This window comes from Coffea arabica, chromosome 6e, assembly GCF_036785885.1.
Source record: "Coffea arabica cultivar ET-39 chromosome 6e, Coffea Arabica ET-39 HiFi, whole genome shotgun sequence".
Taxonomy (NCBI): domain Eukaryota; kingdom Viridiplantae; phylum Streptophyta; class Magnoliopsida; order Gentianales; family Rubiaceae; genus Coffea; species Coffea arabica.
In genome coordinates this window covers 7,921,342-7,940,508 of record NC_092321.1, presented here as the reverse complement: position 1 = coordinate 7,940,508, position 19,167 = coordinate 7,921,342, and the positions used below count along the sequence as shown (strand labels likewise).

Here is a 19,167-nt window from a genome sequence, read left to right as displayed (position 1 = left end):
ACATTAGGATATATTCGATTATAAAAATATTAACATTGCAATAGAAAAAAAAATAAAAGTAGTAGAGTGCCACTTTTTCAAGGTTAAGGAAAGTGACAAAATGTGACACTGTGACAGTGCCAACGGACCATATTTGGATGGATGGAATTCACAAATTTTCATCATCAGATATTTTGTTTTTTGGATGAGAGATCAGTTGCCTGATGTCGTTGTACCTTAAGAAGCACCAATAAAAATGGCACAGCACACCTAGCTACTAGCATGTGCCACTAACCACTAATGCTACGGGGTATTATTATTGAACTTCTCGAGTTTTCTAGATGATGTGTCAACCGCGGATGAGGCGTTATTTGAACTTCGTTGTCAATAAAATAAACTCCTGATTTTTTGCTATATTATTAATGGGAATAAAATGTAAGTAGGATTAAGCAATCCCTAATAAAGGGGTTGAAACACCAGTGAGAAAATTTGTTTTGGTCAAAGTCAAATTCTTCCAAACATACAACGATGGCAAAGCTGTATAACACGGCTGATGCCGACTGTTGCCATGAGGGTTTTGTTTGTTGTAGGAGTATTACTTTCGATAAATTCCAAAGGGGTTGGTTTATACGTCAATATAAAATGTACTAAATTTAGGAAGATTAGTTCAACGAGATACACAGATTCTACCTAGTAGAAGAATTTTTTTTTTTTTTTTTTTTTTAGATGCGTGCTTTCGCTTTTGAAGGTCTGACTTTAACCACAAGTAAAAGCCAGACCAGCTGGAAAGCGGAGGAAACCGTCCCCAAGGATGGGACGGACGCGCTTCCAATAGCTGAAGACAAATTGAAGGAACCCATATAGTACTCAATAATAAAAGTCATATAGTAGTGAACCACTGGCCTTTAGATTTATGGCCATCGCCACGTTCCTAAGATTTAATGAGGCGGGATGTTAAGGGTTTAACTCTTGTATTCTATCAATTTTCACTTCTCTAAAAAAATGAGGATGCATGGACGCACGTATCGTCTAATCTGATGGTGATTCAATGCTCATCGTTCCGGTAGATCCAGTTGGACCTCCTTCTTAGATTAGAATAAAATAGAATTATATAGATAAAAGTGGCGATGAATAAAAAATAAATAAAAAATGAAAGACATATAGTGAGTTTTTTTTTTCTCCCTTTTTTATGATGATAATGATTAAATGATATGATACTGTCATCTAACCTGAACAAATAGAGTAGTATGATGATTCTGTCATGCATGCCTGATTCAGCGGTAGAATTACAGAGCCCAAGTCTGATTCAGTCTGGAACTTCATAAATAGACACATCGACCTCCCACTTGGATTTCTCTATTGCACCAAAAATTTATGGAGAAAGTAAAGACAAATGGATCATCTGTGAAAATTCTAAGACAAATGGCTAATTCTCTCTTCCAGGTTATGAACGATGTGCTAACAGAGAGACGGTTTGAATCTAAACTGCATTTTTTTATTTCTTTCTTTCGGGTTTTCTCTACATTTAATTTTCAGTTGTTTTCTTTTTAAGTATGAGCAGCCGCGGGCGGTTTGAGGCGCCTGGGCAAAAAGACAAAATGGAGTTCATTTGCGAAAAATGAGGAACGGCTGGCCAGTCAAGAATTGCAAATGAAATGATTATTAGTAGCTGGCGCCTGGTCGTTATGTTATGTTATATCTTCAACTTCTTCTTTCCTTTTTTGTTTTTTTAAATAGCGGTGAATGTGAATTTAGAAAATTGATGGTCAAATTTGCAGCGTAAACTCGTTCTTGAAGTCCTTGACGGTGAAATAATTAGTTTGATATTTTCATATAACTAAGCCTCACCGGCAAAGATTAGCCTGTGACGGCGACATAATTGCATGGCTCCAACCTTCCTAGCACCTGGAACAGGTAAGACAACGAAGGAGGTACTCAAACGGAGCATTATTAGTTTACTATTATTGTTAATGCTATTTTATCACAATAAGATGAATGAATTTACACTCCATGGATAGACTAGTTTGAACCGGAATTTTTTAGGCTCCTAATCCAAATGAACTAGGCATTCTACGCACCCTTGTTTGGAAAGCAATTTTCTAAAGAAAAATTGCTACGTTTTCCGTGAATATATTTTTCAATCACCTTTTTATCTCAAGTATATCAAATCGTTATAATAATTTTTCTACAAAAAATCCAAAAAAATGCAATCCAAACATGACCTAATAGTTTAAAGGTGTAAATTTTACTTTGAACTTTTAAACTATTTGCAAATTTTTGTTTTATTTTTTAAACTTCAATTTTAGACACTTGATCCCTCAAACTACGAAATCTATCCCATAAATCGTCAAAACTAGCGGAATAACAGGCAGGTGATATTCAAAATTTAAGGAGTAAAGCAGTATTAAAATTAATATAATAGTTAACGGGGTGATGCTCAAAGTTTAAGGATTGAAGCGGGATGTATTTTATACATTTAAGAGACAGAGTGTCTAAATTTCAAATTTAGAAGTTAAAGTGAGGACATGTTTGCAGTTTAAAGGTCCAAAATGAAATTTAGTCCAATTTTGAAATACACAACAGTACCACTAACGTAGCAGGAATGGAGTTGGATAGAAGATACAAAAATAGCATAATGAGGACACAACAAAGCTGCACGCTCGCAGCCGGTAATTTGTTGGTCTTTCTTTTCAACAGTAGGAATTTTGAAGGGAATAAATGCTAAAGATTGAAATTCGAAGTTCTTGGCAACATGCAACTTTTGACCAGAAAGCATAATAAATAGTCATTCGTGTTTGTGGCTTTGTTTACTGGGAGGCCCTTGAAGACTAGTAAACGAATACGCGGTCACATGAATGTTAATTTGATCAAAGTTGTAGGTTTAGGATCAAACGTGAATTGGCCGTCTGGCCATCACCCGGTCTGCATCAAGTCAAATTTTTTTTTTTTTTTTTTTGTGCAGTTCATCAAGTCAATTTTCGATACACGGATTGTTGGATGCATGCAAAGGCAAGATTAAACCAATGAATCGCATCCAAGGGGTAAATCTGACCCTTAAGATCAGAAAACGGACACGAAAAATTATGTGTTCGAATTTTACTGTCAATATAAGGATAGCGTAATATTTTCTCATAAAAAATCGTGTGCTTAAATCTCATTATTGATATGAAAGGAACATACCTAACCGGTAGTGGGGACCAAATCTTGCTGTCGTGTGAGGAAAACGTGCCTTGACCTGTACTGGAGTCCAATCCACTCGAACGTTTTTATTACCAAAAAAAAAAAAAAGGGAAGATGAGAGCAGTCAGTCATGCGTAAACGAATCTAGTTTGAGTTCATTTGCAACCGGGTTATGTGCAACCGGTCGGGACTTTGGAGCGACAACCATATCGTTTGAATAGTTTGACAGCGGGACCGAATACCCGCCCACATGCCATTAGTTGCAGTTACAGATGTCCAAATGAATTTGGGTTCCTCTACCTTTTCCGGATATGGGACCAAAAAAAAAAAGGAAAAAAAGAGAGGCCTAAATCAAGTAGCAGAGTATTAATTGGTTTTTCTTAAAGTTCGGCTTCTTTGTCTGGGTTGGGGAGGGATTAGTGGGGTGGCTCATGGCTGTGGACCAGAAACGCAAGTGCTTGGTGTTTATCACATTCTTCCTGTCATTACATTCGCGCCTGCGGGCATGGCTGAAAAGGAAATAGGAATTGAACAAATTACTCTAGCTGCCTTTTATATAATTTATTATCTAAGGTAATAGTTGACCAAACAAAGGCAGAAAACTAGCAGTAAAAAAGAAGAAAGTAAAAATGGTGATAAATTAATGGCGACTTGATGCTTAATAGTAGTAACTGCAGCATATTTATTCGACAAAGGTATACCATGTTGCAACTCCATGCTACTTTTATATGGTTTTTTTTTTGGGGGGTTATTTTTTGTTGGGGATGTGTGGGTGGGTTGTAGACAAGAGGTTGAAATATCATCATGGTTGGAAATTGGATCAAAGAGGACAGGCGTACGAAAGGCAATTGAATACCGGCGAAAAGCTACATAGATAGTGTGGGAAAGAGCTCTTGGAAATAAAGAGGTCAAGCGTGTACAACTGCCAACTTAAGACAAGACTAAATTAAAAGATGAATTCTACATTTGTGCGCGTGGAAGGGGAGAATAAAAGAGCACCAAATCAACGGGAAGACAACTAAGAAAATGTCTGTGTTATGTTGGAAGTTGTTAGTTAACTAGCAAAAAGAAGGTGGCGTGATTGTAGGCAATGGGATTTTTTATCCCGCAATGTGTGATGACTGATGACCATGAGTTTGGGTGTTCAATTTACTTACAACTTAAGGTCTGGGTCGCCAATCTCTCCCCTATGTCCCTCTCAAAAATGACTTGGAAAAAATTTATATATGCAATATGTAACATGTATAGTGCATTCCTGTTTTCGAATTTCAGGCTCGAAATTTGATGTACATTAACATTTGGACTGGGATTTGCGAATTTCCTTGTTTGGAAAGGAATTTTCTATCAAAAACATGTTTGCGTTTTTCGTGGACATATTTTTCAATCAACTTTTTAGCTAACATATATCAAATTGCTAAAATACATTTTTTACAAAAACTTCAAAAAATTGCAATCCAATCTTTTAATTTTTGGTACTAATAGTGGTGGAGACTTCAAATCCAAGAACCAAAAGTCTAATTGGAACTGCCAGTCTCCCGTCTTTTATTTTTTGGTATTAGTCTGACCCGCTTCCAATCACCTCTGTTTCGGAGAAACCCGCCAGTAAGCTGGCGTACCAACAAGAGTCCGCGAGTTCCCCACCGCGGACGCAATACTACACTTTTTGTTCTACAAATCTTCTTCTAGTAGAGTATTATATAAGAGCGTAATGAATCTATCTACAGGCTTCGCTATTTTAGCTTGTTTGAACGGGCATCGTTCAAATTTGAGGGCTAGGAATCCGAGTTTGAATCTTTGCAGCGGACCCGTTTACTAATTCTTTTCATTTCGGTTCCTACCGGTAGGCTATCCGTCCCAGCAACCGAATAGGTGGAATGCTTTTCCATTCAAATCCGCTAAAACGCAGCAGCAAAATGCAGCAACAGCAGGCTCAGAATATCACACATTCATCACATAATTCACTTTGTATTCCTGCCAGAAACTACAATACATACAGCAGGTCCAGGAATCCCCATGCAATATTAATTCTTTACAGGGGACATGAAAAACAATCTCAACAAAGAATGCTTTCTTCATCATTGGCATTGGCATAAAGAATGTTGTGTATTCCACCGTTTACCCAGTAGAACACGATTACCCTGTCCAGGAAACGCTGTACAGGTGGAACTACTTATGGGTCTTTTGTGATCTATCGTAGCTTTCACTAAAATGGTTAAAAGAGTATTAAGTGATCTATGGTGGTAGCTTTCACTACTTATGGGTCTTTCTGTTGGCTTTTTAGAGCATGCCACATACTTCTCTCCCCAATTGATCTCTAGCTGGTTGTACTCGATAGGATGATGAAAGCGCAGACAACTGAAAGAGAGAAGACTGAAACCCAAGTGTTTTCAGTGTACATCTCCATGGCATCTGTGAAAGAAAAACGAGTCCGATTTTCTGCCCAGTTGCGGAGCCGGTCTGCCTCGGCAGCGTATAATGCTCTTCCCTGAACATCAGAATCTAATTAGCCACCAAATAGGAAATGAATGGATTATAAGAAAAGATAACCTCTCAACGTTTGCCAGAACCCTGCCCTTAAAACTTAAAACGGGGGAATGAGCTAATGTGAAAAGAAATGATTCCCATAGCGAATCCAGATTCTCGATTAAAATCTAGATTAGACGGTCTATCCTGGAACACCAAAGAAAATTGAAGGTTTCTGCTGGTGACGATTCGTATTGTAAACTATGAAAAGGAACCACTTTTCCCCCTTCCAACCACATAAAAGCCACCATATGTGAAGGATCCATTTTTTGGCCTGAAATTGGCTTCAGTTGGCAATTCCGTTTATTCAAACTTCATGGATAGCAACCAGACCATAACTGCCACCCGCTTAGCACTCAATTTAACAGGACGCCTCCACTTTCAACAGGTCAGAACACATAAAAACATCTGAATTCTTTCCTGTGGCTGGATTCATCAACTTGAACTGTCCAATTTCAACCAGTCACAACCCAAAAAATCGAATGCTTTCCTGTAGCTACATTTATCAACTTACGTAATTCATATATTGCAACATCAAATCTGCAGCAGACATCTATACAAGGAACCCCACATACATGCAATATTAATACTAGAGCAGACATCTATAGAAGGAACCCCACATTACCTGGTCATCAAACCAACGACCCCATCGAAGCCATGCAGTCACCAAAGCAAGTAAGATCCTTGGTGGAGTCAAATAATTAATGGCCTTCCCACTACCCTTTACAACACGCATACGTGGAACTAACGTTCTTGCAACTGTCTCAGGCAGCTCACAGATGATGTTAAACATCTGTTTGTTTTTTATACTTGAGCCACTGCAGAGAAATTTATATGTAAAACTTCTCTCCAAAACAAAATGCAAGTCTTGAACGTAATAATTGGAACTAAAAAGCAAAATCTAGATTGGTAATCTGTTGATGGGCAAAGTAGAGCAACAAAACTTATTTAACTCAGTGCACAGACATTGAATTCAACTACAGAAAAGAAAAAATGTTCAAAACAAATCATGACTGGTGGTACCTCAACAACAAATCTGTCAGCACCATGCCAGGAGAGGCTGTATGCACTCCAACATTTGATCGTCTGCATTCCTTCAGAAGTGATGATTGTAGCTGCCTAAGACCACATTTTGTCGACCCATACCTACAGATCCGGGATATCCAAAAATTGTATCATCAATGGTAAAGCAACTCGAAAAATAATTGCTTGATCATAATGAACAAAAAAATTGGGAAAAATTCTAGCAGCAATTATTCAATCAAAACCTACTAATTTTCAAAGAACTTACACAGCTGTGAGGGGGGTACTAGATCCTCCAGAACCTGCACCATCCATGTTGAATATGTGTCCTCCCAGTTTTTGGCTTTGCATTATCCGCATGGCTTCACGAGTACAAAGAATGGACCCAACCAGATTTGTGGAGACAATCTTTTCTCAGAATCATATGACAGTAGCCAGGGATCAGTTAAAGAATAAGGTTTGCAAAAATAAGTGCAATAAGTCATTGAATTGGTGGGAGATTAAAAAAGCAGCAGTGCATAATGTAGAGAAATCAGAATACTACCAAAAAAGTCAACATCTTTGCCTTTAAATTTCCTTTGTCCTGTGTCCTTTATCCTTATAATTTGACTTTGATGTGCATTGTTGCAAGTTCAATGAAGTATTTATTGGAGATAATTGAGAAATGTGTAGTTACACTTTAATTAAGCTAACATCTTTCCTAATGCCCTTTCTTGCTTTTTAGTCATTCATTGAAATCTTGAAAAATTGGTGAACCATCTGAACGGGAAAAGAGTGTCACTAATTTAACTGATTTGCATGGTGTTAAGACATTGCTTTAATGCACTTTATAGATCACAGAAACATTTTGCCTTTATCTATGCAAATGCATAACAGAACTTTAAAGGTACAACATCAAAAGAAGATTCCATGGACATTCTGCATAATGGAGGGCATACCTGTTGAATATCATCATCAGTAAATTGCAGTAAGGGTCTGAAACCTTTGTTCATCCCAGCATTATTTACCTGTTGATATTCAAGATTACCTAAGTACCAATATTTTTGGCATTATGATTTTCATATCAAATAGGTCTCTTTGAACAATAAAGTTTGCAGATTGTACAGGGATCAAGAATCAATGGGCAGGATGGAAGATGTGAGCCTTGTGTGTTATACAACTCATCAAGGAAGCACAACTAAATGAAATTCAACATGAAGGATTTTGACACATTAGACCACGATTCAACAGTGCCTTCCATTTAAAATTATCTGACTCAAGCAATTCATCCACTTTTCAAAGACTTTTTGATGCTAGAAATAGGAATACAGTCTTCCACATAACCACCGAAGGTGGATGGAAGCCAATTACCGATCAGAGCAAATAATGACCCCACTGATGAAGCAAGAAAAATTACAAAAAAAAATTGGAAGAAATTAATTTGAAAAGAAAGAAATACCAGAATCAAAGAATCCTCACCCAGATGTCAATAGAACCAAGTTCCTTGATTGCGTAGTTTGCCAATTTCTTCACATCAGTAGGTACAGAGACATCACATGCAATGCCCACCACCTTTGCTTGTGCCAACTTTTTACTTGATGAAACATCTGAGCTGATCAAGACTTGCTTGAGATTTTCTTCAAGCTCTTTAATAGTCGTGTTGACGGACTCAGGACTGCTTCAAAAGAAGAAACTGTAAACAAAGGAGTTGGAAGTGGAAATAGGAAAGGAATACAAGTTTAGTTCTTGTAAAGAAACTTGTAAAGCACCTGCGTGAAGCAACAACTACTCGGTCCCCGGAGAGTAAAAATTCACGAGCAAGAGCTTTCCCCAATCCCCTTGTACTTCAGCAACAATAAGAGGCTAATCAGTATAGAGTAATATAGAGTAATAAGTAGAAAAAACAGAATCCAAAATGACTTCGTAGAACTAACTCTGAACCAAGAAGGAAACTAGCTATGCGAGCATGAATAACACTTAAAAACTCCAATAGTTCTTCATACAAGCTTGCATCACAAATTAAGTCTAGAATATTTTTAAAAGGTTTGCACCCGGTAAGAACTATAGTTCTTGTGCTTAAATGAAGCCACTTAAATCATCAATCAGGCAAGCTAATTAATTAGTCTAGGGCCACATGCATTGGAATATGACTTCCAATAACCTAAACAAAAGTGCATTACCAGCACTCTCAAGAGGAAAAAAATCATTTTGGATGATTTGCATCAATTAAAAGCAAATAGATAAAACAAATCACCCTCCCATTAGGAGGATTTTACCTGCCAGTTATGACAACATTGCGAGGCCCGGCTCTGCTCACTTCGTCCAGCACCATATTGGAACCAATCATAGTCCCGATAATGATCCCTCCAAGCCAACTATACCATATCAACTCGTTCATCTGGCCATCACCACCTTAAATCCCAAGCAAACAAATTATCGATTTGCCCATCAGTTATCAACTTTGAAACAAAAATCAAACTTGTGATGCTAGATTGTAGTAAAAGAAAGTAGATATCTTTGTTTTTCTTTCCCTTTTATCTTGAAGGAAAACATGGTACAGTGAATAAATTCTCAGCTAACCTGACAACCGAAAACCGATCAATAATATAGCACCAGTGCTCATCATTGTCACGATGTATCTTGCAATTTGAATAGCCACCTGCTTATTTCTTAAATATCAAAATCACAAAAAATCACAGAGACTCAAAAAATACCAAAATCCCAGAGAAATACGAGCATAAAATTTCATTTGTTAATACATGCAACAGACTATGTCTATTAGTTCCTCAAGAGCACTTGCCTAATCTTAAATCCTCTATTTCCGGACATCTTAAAAAAATGAAAAAGACAAAAACTTTCCCGAGTAAATAGTTCAAGATAAGCTCCATATTACACACGAGACCCTAAACCTCCAACGCTTCTCCATTTAGTTCTTTTTTCCTATTTTTAACAGCAGGGAAGCAAAATAATTACCCCCGATAACTTCTCCTCCAACTGCTCCAAAGCTTGCGATCGTGAGCTGGGCTTCGAAAATTTCCAAACAAAAGACCGAATAGCCCGCAATACTTCATCGGCACTGGTCTTGGACTGCAACCCATTTTTTCCCTTCAAAATTTCACCTTTGCTCACTCTTTCGTTCGGTTCGTCCTCGGACCTGAAAGACCTGCATGGTCTAAACCGAATTCTACAACGACCCTTTACACTAACGGAATCCCACGTCAAAATACTAGGAGGGAAACCTTGCCGGACCAGCGGCGAATGGACCGTCCATTTGGTATAAGGTGACACGTGCAACTTTGCCATGGTGGCCATCCTGGAAAGAAGTTATCCTATGTCGTTGTAGCTGAGGTTGTACAGAGAGATGAGATGGGTTCATGAAAGAAATGGTAACGTTCAAATCTTTAGGGACGGAGGCTGGGACCTTGTGAACATTGAGCAAAATTTTGAGCTGGAAATATCCGAGGAATTGGAAAGATATGGAGGATCAAAATTCAAAGCAAAAAAACATAGGCAAGCAACGAAGCATAGGGGCAAGAAGTGGAGTGTGATGTCCACACGTTACAGCTACCTCATCGACTCACGCAACGTGGCGTTTTGATCACTCTTTGGAAGTTTGTAAGCTGTCACTTTTGCTTCGACAGGACGACTGTTTAATCCCCTCATTGCATTCGAGTATTCAGTATTCGCTCTGGAATCGCGTGGGGATCAACCGTCAATGAATGGTAAATTGTTAACTCCACAACAACAGATGACCGGCGATTCTTGCCTTCCCGTCAAAATCGAACCAAGATATTTTGCCACCGGTTGCGATGATCGGGAAAACTCCAGAACGGACGAATTCGGGCAGGAACTTGTAGCAAGCGTCCATGTTTTTAATCAAAATCATTTATTTCTGGTTAGAAATCATTTTTCTATAAGGGTCTGGTGACTCTTGGGAATTGGTGCCTGTTGTCACTAGTTAAGATTTATTTTAAATATTATATTTTTAAAATATAAAATTAATTTAAAAATAGATAAATACAATAAACAACAGATAAAATTAAATAAAAAATATAAATATAAAGAGTGATAATAATTATTAATATGTACATATATATATATATAACAAATTAGATAAATGTAATATGGGTGCATGATAAGTACATGTAAGAAAAACTCTCCTACAAAAACATAAAAAACAATGTGGGTGTGTTTGGATCCCTTGTTTTTGGGACTGTTTTTGAAAAATTGTTTTTCACATTCCAAATGCTACAGTAAATGTGTATTTCTAAAACAACTCCAAAAACACCATATCCAAACATTATATCAAAAACAACTACATATGTATATTTCAATTTGTATATTTCAATTATGTATATTATATATATATTATATTATATTAATATAAATTGAAATATACAAATTGAAAATTATATATATATATATTATATATTATATAAATTAATATTATACATAATATAATATAATATACATAATATGTAATATTGTATACATAAATGTGTAAATATTTATACATAATATATTATGTACATTATATTATAATATATACATTATTAATGTATAATATTATTCTGTACATTATTGTGTATAATAATGTTATGTATAATATATAATATACATAATATGTAATAATGTAAAATGTATATTATGTATAATATATTATATTATGTATATTATATTATATATATACAATATTATGTATATTATACAAATTGAAAATTATATATTATATATTTATATATTATATATTATATGAATATTTATATAATGAAATATACAATAAATATTACAAATTGAAATATTATATACACACCATATTTATAATATTATAATATTTATAATTAATATTAATGTATATTATTTATATTAACTATTTATATATTTATTTATACATATTATAAATATTTTTATATATTTATATGAATATTATATATTATATAAATTATATATAATATAACATATATTATATATTATATATATTATACATTTATATAAATGTACATTTATACATAATATATATATTAATGTATATTTATAATATACATTTATATTATGTATTATATATAATATAATACATTTATAATATATTTATACATTTATATTAATATACATAATATTAATTTTATATTTATACATAATATTAATACATTTGTACATTTATATTAATTATATTAATACATTTATACTTAATATTAATATATATTAATAAAATTATAATTTATACATTCATATAATATTCATTTGTAATTTATACATTTATAATAATATAGACTTATACGTTTATAAATATATTTATATTATGTATTATATATAATATAATGCATTTATAATACATTTATATATTTTTATATAAATACAAAAATATATTTATTTATAAATATTTATAAATGTATATTTATATAAAAATTATAAATTATAAATTGTAATTTATACATTTATATAATATTCATTTATAATTTATACATTTATAATAATATACACTTATATATTTATAAATATATTTATATTATGTATTATATATAATATAATACATTTATAATACATTTATATATTTTTTAGCGAATATATAAATATATTTATTTATAAACTTTTATAAATGTATTATAAATGCATAAATGTATATAAAAATAAAAATTATAAATTATAAAAATACCCAAAAATATGTTTTAAAAATACCTCTAAAAATAATCCAAAAAAATCTCCAGTAAAAGTTTTTCATATAATTTTTGAAAAACAACTCCAAAAACAACTAATCCAAACAGACTTGTATTTCAAAAACAAAATGCTACAGTGCTGTTTTTGAAAAACAACCCCAAAAACAGCTAATCCAAACGGAGATGTGTTATTGTACGAACTTGGTCCATTAAGAAAAACTCTCCTACAAAAACATAAAAAACATGTGTTATTGTACGAACTTGGTCCATTACTTTATCCAATGTCAATTTCACACTCAGGGTCTGTTTGGTTGGAAGTAAAATATTTTCCTTGGGAAAATATTTTCCGTGGAAGTAATTTTCCATGAAAATCATTTCCCTTTCATCATTTTCAGGTGTTTGGTTAGCTTATTGAAAATATTCTCTTACTTCATTTTTCTGGTGTTTGTTTAACTTTTGAAATATTTTCACTTTTATCTCTATCTTTACTTTCTACACATTATAACTACATACTTCTTCCCATGCAAAATAAGAAAATTTATCTCATTGTTTAACTTTAAAAAATCTTGGAGAAATGTATATATGAATAAAAAATATCTCCTTAAGCAATAAACAAATCGCTGGCCATTTAGTGTCAAATATCAATCACATGCAATGCTTATTGTGACATATATCTTGCACTCTCACTGCTGAAAGTTTCTCTAGAAAAGAATGTCCCTATTATGCATAATTAATTACTAGCATAGGATAAGCAGGATGAGGTTTTTTTTTTATTTTGAATATACTAGGGGAGGGTTGGGTTGGGTTGGGTGGTACGGGGGAGGGAGTGTAAGAAAAAGATTTTGGGTTCGAATCCTCCTATTTACACTAAAAAAAAAAAAGAACATACTACAAGATGTTTTCAGTAAGTTTGGAACATACTACAGGCGGGATGCATGCATTTCGGAAAACAACTTCAGTAAGTTTGGAAGGGAAGTTGTTTTCCATAAGATGGGTGAAAATATTTTACATATGAAAATGTTTTCAGTAACTTTTGTGCAACCAAACACGGGAAATTAGGAAAATATTTTCCTGGAAAACATTTTCACCCGAAACAAACGGACCCTCAGAGTTATGCATTTTCAACTTCCAAATCTTAAGTGAAAAATTTTCCATCTTGAAAGTGTCTGGACAGGTTATTATTTGAATTTTTTCCTTTATATCATAAACGTGTATTTAATTATCATTTCCTTTATTTTTTTATTATACATACCATTTTGTACCGTTTAGATTTTATTAATCTATCAATTTGAATTCAGTAAAACATTTGAATTGCAACCAATCCACCACATTGATAGGAATGCCCGAATGAACCATCGAGGCCAAAAAAAGGGACTAAAATCCTTATTTGAGATTTAGGTTAGGAGTTCGAGTCCTTTGAAAAAAACTCAAAGGAGGTATCAAATTATCTTTTTGATTTAGTAGATTCTTATATTTATTAGTCATTTATATATTGTTTCTTTAAATTCTTTTCTTCTAGATTAAAATAGATTAGTATATACAAATGTTATCCTTACCTTAAATTTTTTTTTAAAAAAAGAGAATACCTGAATGTTACACTGCTGTTTCGGGCATCATGAGCACGTGATCCGGTACCTAAGTTTAACACCAAAGATCATGCCTCGTGCTAATTCTCAACACTAGGAGTTAAAATTTTCAAAGCTGGGGGCAGCGGTGAATTATGGACGGACGGTATCCAGCTGGCAAATCATTGCACAAAATAGAAAAGCACAACTGCCAGCCGCATCTGCACAATGCGAACTATTCGCGTTCCCATGCCAGGGAAATTCAGACGCGCGCATATATGTATTCGCAATTTCGCAGCAGCAGCAATGACTGATTTCAAGAATTCCCTTTGAAAATAAAAACACCCCACTCTTAATCTCTCTCTCCCTCTCTCCCACACCTATCTTTTTTCATTCAATTTCAGTTCTTGCTTCTGTGGGAGAGAGGAGAGGAGATAAAGAAACAACATAAAATTAGAAGATAATTCTATTATACCGAGAAACTATGCAGAAACTCAAGGATCAAAGGTCAAGATCCTCCAAACCCACAACCATACACGGGTTGGCTCAGTCTGGGGATCTCATTGCCTTCCAAAAGCTACTTCGTGACAATCCTTCTCTACTCAATGATCGAAACCCTGTTGTAAGATCTCCTTCTTTGTTTCTTTAATTTATCTATGAAGTAAATAGAAATCCCTTTTGTATTTCAATTTTACATTTCTTGTCTGTCCCGGAATTTCCCAAGTTAGTCTTGTTTTGCTTTTGGTCTCTGAGATTGGTCATAAATTGTTTTTTAGTGGATGCATTGTGAATTTTCCCCCAATTTCCGTCTAGTAATACCTTTTAATTTTATTATTGATTGAGTTTTATATGAGGAATTCCTCAGGAGGAAGTAAATATTTCATCTTGGTTAAGATCTGATAAGCTTGCTAATACGCACTTAAACGTTTAGTTAAAAGCACCTGATTAACAGTAGTTAAGCCACATTTGCTGTGATCTTGACTTCAAAACGTGAGTCCTTCCAATTTTTTGGTTGTGCTAGTCAGAGTGAGGCTGACTGCATAAATTGAGCTGGAACGGTAGTTGGTCACTATCAAAGTAGAAGGTGATGCAGGTTCTTAGTGTAGTTTGCTAATGTGCTAATTTTTGCTCTGGGAGCCTCATTGGAGTCAGCATGGTCTAAACGTAGTAGTTTTTGAAGCAAACAACCATTGTAAATTGTAATCATGATGAAACTTGGAGTGGAGACAGGTTTTGTAGAAGACCTTTGTTACATCAGAAAGCTTCTTCAAATACATAGAAGTGAAGATCATTTCTCAGTTTAATACAAAGACATTTCGTGACATGTTTGCTACCATCTTGCTCTAGAAATTGAGAAATCTTAGAATGTTGAATGATGGGAACTCAATGACTTTGAGTAATCTTATCTAGTGAAATCAGTAGGTAGTGTTTACATTTATATATCATGAAATGAAATAGCTACTTTCTGGTTGTTAACCTTTCATTGTAAGTTTTCTCTTTTCTAGGTATAATATTGTCTTAAGCTGATTGTCTTGGCATTAATGCTACTTTGATTGCTTGCTCACTTATGAAGCCTGGAGTGGAGACAGGTGTTGGAGAAGACTTTTTGCTACATTATGAAGCTTCTCCAAATAGACAGAAATGAAGATTGTTTCTTGGTTAATACAAATTTAGAAGACTTTTCATAACTTGTTATCTATTATCATGCAAGTATGATTGAACAGTTGGAATTTCAATGAAATGTTATATGGTGAATTGAGCAGTGTTGTATACATCTCAATCATGCAATGAAATATCCATTTTCAGGTTGTTAACCTTCTGTTGTAAGTTTTCCTGTTGCAAGATATGACCTTATCTTAACTTAATTGTCTTGGCATTAATGCTACTTTGATTGCTTGTTCATTTATTTATTTTCAAAGTAGAGAATTCCTTCGTTAGAAGCTATTTACAATCTTTACTTGCTAATTGGCTTCAAAATCAGTATGCACTTCATCTATAAGTATGGTCTTAATGATCTTTTTGCTGGTTGGCTGCAGATGGCACAGACACCACTTCATGTTTCTGCTGGTTACAACAATGTTGAAATAATTAAGCTTCTGCTTGATTGGGCTGGACCAGAAAAGGTGGAGTTGGAGGCCAAGAATATGGTATGTAAAAGCTATATTTTTATAGTGCTTGTTTAATCTTCTTCTTGAATGAAAATGTCACGATTGAAGGATTCTATGTGAGTTTTATAAAATCTAATTGCAATAAATGATTTTAGTTATGTATTTGGAGGATTAGCAGCAGATTATTAAGTAGTACGTCCATATTTGGAGCTTTTGACCTTCAAAGGACCTTGTCTTCTCACTTTAATATAACCTAGAACATGTGTTGTGGTTTTTTATGGTTTTCTGAGAGAATGTTTTGTTAGAGTGTTTTCCTATCCATACATAGCTCATATAGATGTGGTCCATATTCATCTGTATGCTATATCTCGCATATCTAGGTGTAATGTTTTATGCATATAGGGTTGTAATTGGATGGGAATCAGACTCAGACGTCATTGAATTTGGAAAAGCCAATTAGGATCCGGGCAATTGGACCTTAGTTTAGATCCATACAAGAACGTCAGGCTTCCTTCCTGTTTTACTGCTAACCAAGCTTGGAGCAATAAACTTTTGTAACAATGTATGAGTTCAAAGCAGGCATAAAGTTAAAGAAGAATTTATTTATTTATTATTATTTTTGTTGTTTCTGTGTTTCTGTGTGGCTTCTTTCATTATTATCCTTCTCAGCAATGGTGTTCAATGTCTTGACAGAATTTGTACAATGCTCTTATTAGTTTGACATCTTAACTTTTGTAGTATGGGGAGACCCCGCTGCACATGGCTGCTAAAAATGGATGTAATGGAGCTGCAAAGATGCTCCTAGCTCATGGTGCCTCTATAGAAGCCAAAGCAAATGTGTGTATTCTTCTTATTCCTGTTTCATTCTACTCAAAGACTTTATTTTGAACATGGATATTATAATTTTCTACTTACTGAAATGCATACATTCTTCTCCATTGTGCATTTCAGAATGGCATGACCCCGCTGCATCTTGCTGTTTGGCATTCACTTCGAGCAGAAGATTATTCAACTGTTAAGACATTGCTCGAATATAATGCCGATTGCAGTGCCAAAGATAATGTACGATGCCTGCCATTTGGTTTGCATATCTCAGTGCTATATTTTTGTTCGTCCTCATTAGTGAAATGTCCTTTAATTGCAGGAGGGTCTGACTCCTTTGAATCATCTTTCACAAAGCCATGGGAGTGAAAAATTACGTGAAATTCTCCACAAACACCTTGAAGAGCAGAGAAAGCGTAAAGCTGTTGATGCATGCAGCGAGACTCAAGCAAAGATGGATGCACTGGAAAATGAGTTATCAAACATAGTTGGACTAGATGAGCTCAAAGTACAACTCCGAAAATGGGCAAAGGGGATGCTCTTGGATGAGAGGCGACGCGCACTTGGACTAAAAGTTGGTGCTAGAAGGGCACCTCACATGGCCTTCTTGGGAAATCCTGGAACAGGTAATACGAAGTAAGATTTTGCCGATTATGTTGGTGGAAGCACTTTATGTTTAATCAGCTTTTTGCATTCTGAGAATCATTTTCATGTTAAATGGAAAAGGTTGAGATGGATTCATACTCCAGTGGTTTCTCATTCAATCGATTGGAACTTCTCTGCAGGTAAGACTATGGTAGCACGAGTGCTTGGAAAATTACTCCACATGGTTGGAATTCTTCCTACCGACAGGGTAACAGAAGTGCAGCGAACAGATTTAGTTGGGGAGTTTGTGGGTCACACAGGACCAAAGACAAGGAGAAAGGTACCTTGTGATAATTCTGTTTTAATAATTTCTTAGAAACTACTTTTGCCAGCAATTCTGTGCACTAATTGACGAACAACTTTTTGAGCCACATGCAGATACAAGAAGCTGAAGGTGGAATTCTTTTCGTGGATGAAGCCTACAGACTCATACCCATGCAGAAGGCAGATGATAAAGACTACGGGGTGGAGGCTCTAGAAGAAATAATGTCAGTCATGGATAGTGGAAAAGTTGTTGTAATCTTTGCTGGCTACAGTGAACCAATGAAGCGTGTGATTTCTTCAAATGAAGGCTTCTGCAGAAGGGTAACAAAGTTTTTTCTTTTTAACGACTTCAGTTCTGAGGATCTTGCCAAGATTCTTCATCTTAAAATGACTAATCAAGTTGAGAATAGCTTGTTGTATGGATTTAAGTTGCACCCCTCGTGTAGCATAGATGCTGTTGCAGCACTTATAGACAGAGAAACAACGGAAAAGCAGCGCCAGGAAATGAATGGAGGTCTAGTAGACCCGATGCTAGTCAATGCAAGAGAAAATTTGGATTTGAGGCTCAGTTTTGACTGCATAGATACAGATGAATTACTTACACTTAGGTTGGAGGATTTAGAAGCTGGTCTCGTGTTGCTATATCAATGAGCGGTATTCAGCCGAAAACAAAGTGTTTTTAATTGAAAGAAGCATGGCAGTGAGCCCATAAAGAAAAAGAAACAGTTAAAGAAGGAGGAAGTAGTAAAAGCTAGGAATCATATTTGTTTAGCAGATATCATTTTTTTCTTAAAGATTGCAGCCATTGCAACCTAAACTCAAGCCAGCTCGAGCAGTTCCGGAGTGGGGGCTCTTGTTCTTTTGATTCTTTTGCTTGTAAGTCAGAAGTTATTCTTTGATAATATCTTTCGTTTCACAGATACGAGCTGTAATAGGTCACTAAGATGTTGGATTGTCTTGTATTCATTGTATCGGATGTAAAATAACCACATCATATTGGTTGGAACTTGAAGTCAATAATTGAAGGCAAAGGCAGCAAAGAAAATTCGAAGCACTGGATTCCTTTTTAACTTATTTCCGTCTCTCTTGTGGGCTCCTTTTACTTGTCACCATTTACCATAAACAAACAAATCAAAACGGTTTGTCCTAAACTAATTGACTCTGGGCTTGTCGGTGTGGCTTTTAAGAAAAAGCAACGGAGTTTTTGGCGTGCGAGCCAATACTAGACTTCATTTTCAAAGTGAAGTCCAAGAAAATTACCATTAACCCAAAAAAAAAAGCAGCAAAAAACTTCAAGTGGATCTCAAAGTGATGGTGAGAATAGATCGGGCAATAATAATGTGCTTGTATTGTCTGATAAACAACTTCTCTATTCTGTTGTTCATCGTTCGTACGTATTCTTGTTTGTTTGTGAAACATATAAAT

At 34.8% G+C, this 19,167-nt stretch overlaps 2 protein-coding genes across 4 annotated transcripts; one reads left to right on the top strand and one right to left on the bottom strand.

The window, feature by feature from the left end:
* Positions 1–5,104: 5,104 nt before the first annotated feature.
* LOC113697062 (probable chlorophyll(ide) b reductase NYC1, chloroplastic) lies at positions 5,105–10,210 on the bottom strand. Of its 3 annotated transcripts, none has more exons than XM_027216499.2 (10): positions 9,658–10,210; positions 9,265–9,343; positions 8,961–9,096; positions 8,454–8,528; positions 8,164–8,359; positions 7,644–7,712; positions 6,974–7,113; positions 6,706–6,828; positions 6,308–6,500; positions 5,105–5,644 (listed from the first exon to the last, which is right to left on the bottom strand). In XM_027216499.2, exons 1-10 carry the CDS (start codon positions 9,994–9,996, stop codon positions 5,474–5,476), a joined length of 1,521 nt encoding a protein of 506 aa, XP_027072300.1. In that variant the 5' UTR covers positions 9,997–10,210; the 3' UTR covers positions 5,105–5,473. The 3 variants fall into 3 exon arrangements, with proteins under 3 accessions (XP_027072300.1, XP_027072302.1, XP_027072301.1); XM_027216500.2 differs by lacking the exon at positions 5,105–5,644 and adding an exon at positions 5,877–6,127 and having other exon boundaries at positions 9,658–10,143; XM_027216501.2 differs by lacking the exon at positions 6,308–6,500 and having other exon boundaries at positions 5,213–5,644; positions 9,658–10,143.
* Positions 10,211–14,130: 3,920 nt separating this feature from the next.
* Positions 14,131–18,476, top strand: LOC113696105 (ribulose bisphosphate carboxylase/oxygenase activase, chloroplastic-like). Its single transcript, XM_027215442.2, has 7 exons — positions 14,131–14,525; positions 15,940–16,050; positions 16,750–16,848; positions 16,963–17,073; positions 17,156–17,459; positions 17,619–17,758; positions 17,857–18,476. The coding sequence occupies exons 1-7, from the start codon at positions 14,388–14,390 to the stop codon at positions 18,391–18,393; spliced, it is 1,440 nt and encodes a 479-aa protein (XP_027071243.1). The 5' UTR covers positions 14,131–14,387; the 3' UTR covers positions 18,394–18,476.
* Positions 18,477–19,167: the final 691 nt, after the last annotated feature.

What these genes read in the sequence shown, in the direction of transcription:
- LOC113697062 (XM_027216499.2), bottom strand. Translation starts at nt 9,996, where the DNA reads ATGGCCACCATGGCAAAGTTGCACGTGTCACCTTATACCAAATGGACG. An exon ending in AATGTTGTCATAACTGGCAG is followed by an intron (nt 8,529 to 8,960) that starts GTAAAATCCTCC and finishes TTGTTGCTGAAG; the next exon opens with TACAAGGGGATTGGGGAAAG. An exon ending in GTCGTTGGTTTGATGACCAG is followed by an intron (nt 5,645 to 6,307) that starts GTAATGTGGGGT and finishes TCTGATGTTCAG; the next exon opens with GGAAGAGCATTATACGCTGC.
- LOC113696105 (XM_027215442.2), top strand. Translation starts at nt 14,388, where the DNA reads ATGCAGAAACTCAAGGATCAAAGGTCAAGATCCTCCAAACCCACAACC. An exon ending in TCAATGATCGAAACCCTGTT is followed by an intron (nt 14,526 to 15,939) that starts GTAAGATCTCCT and finishes GGTTGGCTGCAG; the next exon opens with ATGGCACAGACACCACTTCA. An exon ending in GACCAAAGACAAGGAGAAAG is followed by an intron (nt 17,759 to 17,856) that starts GTACCTTGTGAT and finishes AGCCACATGCAG; the next exon opens with ATACAAGAAGCTGAAGGTGG.